Source organism: Ptychodera flava, unplaced genomic scaffold (genome assembly GCF_041260155.1).
Source record: "Ptychodera flava strain L36383 unplaced genomic scaffold, AS_Pfla_20210202 Scaffold_49__1_contigs__length_964681_pilon, whole genome shotgun sequence".
Taxonomy (NCBI): Eukaryota; Metazoa; Hemichordata; class Enteropneusta; family Ptychoderidae; genus Ptychodera; species Ptychodera flava.
The window spans coordinates 741,658-744,399 of NW_027248371.1; the positions used below are offsets into that span (position 1 = coordinate 741,658).

Sequence of the window (2,742 nt, forward strand, 5' to 3'; positions counted from 1 at the left end):
GGGAATATTGCAGGTGGAATATTCTGACTCGGGCCAGACCATATGAAATAACGGAGTCTGCCTTAAAAGAACTTTAAAAGATAATTAAGCGGTTCAAATACACTTGATAATTAGTTCGGCCACTCTTACGTCTTCCCTTCTCAAGAATATACTTAACCCATGATTGATACAGAGACAGTTGGCCCCGTAAATTCTCCACAGGTTTTCGATTTTGGAATAGCGTGGGACGGTGGCAGCCAGGGACTTTTAATAGATGATGTTGAAGAGGAGGAACTTGAACTTGCTTATTATCCACCTTACCAAGAACAACCTAAGGTCTCACTCAAGAAGAACCACAAACTTCTTAATGCCTGTGAAACAATATGCGCTTACAATGCTCCATTTTAATTACTTGCACTCGGCCTGATGAATAGTCTTCTTGATAACCCAGACTCAGTTACTTGTCTATGGCTCATGACAGTTAACTACATTGTACTTCAACCAGAACTTCTCAAGAAAGCTGAACAAGGGGGGGGCTTGAAAGAACAGATAAGGGCAACATGAGAAGTGGCTTTGAAGATCTTGCAAACTTAATATGCAATGCACCAGAAAATTGTCCGCCCCCTCATCCACATACAGCCCAAAAGGATGTAATAAGTGAACAATACTTACACCAATACATGATAAATACCTCGCCACTTTCAAGAAATTAGGACCTGCTCCGTGGTACTTATTGAATAACTTTCATAATTACTTGGCCAAGTACAAGGAAGGTACTTATCAAGTACAGTTGTTAAGTAATGCTAATAACAGTTTCCTCTGGCTCCCAACTATTGAAACTTTCTGGATAGCCCCGCCATTTTATCAGATAGTATTTCTTTCCTTTTACTTTTTTTGTCTTCAGAATTCGCTCAACTCTGTGCAGCTCCCCATCAGCACTGTCAGTGTTGTTTGCGGAGCTAATTCTCTGCAGTTCATTGGAATAGAAAGTGCCGAGTATTTCCTCTCCATTCAGGTCTTTTATCTTGTAAACGAGCGGTATCTGCAGTCCAGCTGTGTAGATAACTTTTGTAACTATAAAGATCTCCTCTGTCCAGTTTGGTAAATATCCTTTCTTGAAAGTGCCCTTGTATTTGGTAATTTGGACCCGTTCACTATGCTTGAAGACAGGGGCGGCACCTGCGGCTGCCATCTCATGACCATATAATATATAAAATTCCTGCCAATCATTTGCCTCTGTTGTGTCGATGGGTTTCATTTTGATACTTCCATGTACGGTATTGTTGTAGTTCTTGAGAAGTTGTGGTAGAATAGGGGCCCACTGGTGTGTCTGTTTGTATGTGAAGTATTTCTACATTAGGGTCTTCAATGTGCGGTTGAATCGTTCCACAACACTGGTTTTTTGTCACTGTATGTGTGAAACCAGTGAATACCCGACTCCTGAAGCCATTTCTACATTTTCTGGGCCCCTAATCTGTCTGAAGTCTGTCGGGTTTGCGGCCACTCACATCAATTATTTCTTTTGGTGCCTCCAGAGTGTCATCTGCCATTCTTGACCGTATCGGCCTGGCCATGCATATTTACTGAGCACATCAATTACTGTCAGCATATATCGAATGCCCTCATTCTCTTTTGCAAACAGAAACATTTCCACAAGATCTTCCTGCCACTGGTCATCCATCTTTAATACGAAGACACGCCACCCCCTCCACAACAGTTGCAAATTGGTTTATTTAGAGTATAAGTTACCTGAGTTTGCAACCAGTCCTGCACCTCTTTCTTGGTCACCTTCAGCTTAGCCACATCGCACGCTGCCTCATATAGTTTTTGTGCGGCCCCAAAACCAGTTATCGGGTTGTAGTATAGGTCTCTTAGAGTTTGTTCCATGATTATTACCTATATATAGATTTATACAAAGTTCCATCGTATTTATACGAAAAATACATCAAACTGGTGACGTAAACGAAATACAAGTTTACTAAATGGCAAATTTTTCAATTGCCTGATCATGTTCGAGACCTCTGTTCTGATATCTCCATTTAATATTCTCGCATAATAGTCTTGTTGTCTGTCGGGCCCATGTGTAAAAAGTACTAACATCTGTATGTTTTCTCTGAAGGGTTTACTGACACTAGTATATTGTTGAGTCAGAACCCAGACAGATAATCCATCATGTCTGGCACTGAAACCAAGTTTGACTAAAATATCACTGCACTTCTTCATATCTTTGGACGAGGCACAATCGTCGATGATTATGAGAGTGTTAGTGCCCGCCCATTCCTTATGTACGATGGCTAGAGTATCATCCACAGCATCTAGGGGACCGGAAACACAAACACATTATCATCCGTAATTATGAATGTTTTTTCGTATGTTTTATTGTTCATGAATGTCGGACAAATAAAAACTACGTATTCAAATTTCCATAAGTACGGTCCGGTGAGAAGATTCATTACATATTCAGTTTTGCCACAATTTGTCGGCCCAGTTATAATCATGTTGAATGGTGGTTGGAGCGAGTTAGAGCTATCGCATAAGCTAGCCATGAGAGATTTTAACAATATATGCTGTACATAAATCCAATGAATATGGCTAAAGATAACAAACCAATTTTGCCGAATTCATGAATGGCATCCGCATCTGCCACAGCTATCATGCCAGCATCTGGAATGGCGGCAGTGTTTGTGTGAGGCGACTGGTCCTGTCACTGCACAGCATCCTTGGCATCCTCGTTCACATCCTTTGTTGATGAGAAACCTTGGT

The 2,742-nt window shown here is 41.1% G+C and overlaps 1 protein-coding gene across 1 annotated transcript; it reads right to left on the reverse strand.

The window, feature by feature from the left end:
- Positions 1–772: 772 nt before the first annotated feature.
- Positions 773–1,866, reverse strand: LOC139128320 (uncharacterized). The gene is made up of 2 exons (XM_070694115.1): positions 1,729–1,866; positions 773–1,309 (listed from the first exon to the last, which is right to left on the reverse strand). The coding sequence occupies exons 1-2, from the start codon at positions 1,864–1,866 to the stop codon at positions 773–775; spliced, it is 675 nt and encodes a 224-aa protein (XP_070550216.1).
- Between the last annotated feature and the right edge of the window lie 876 nt (positions 1,867–2,742).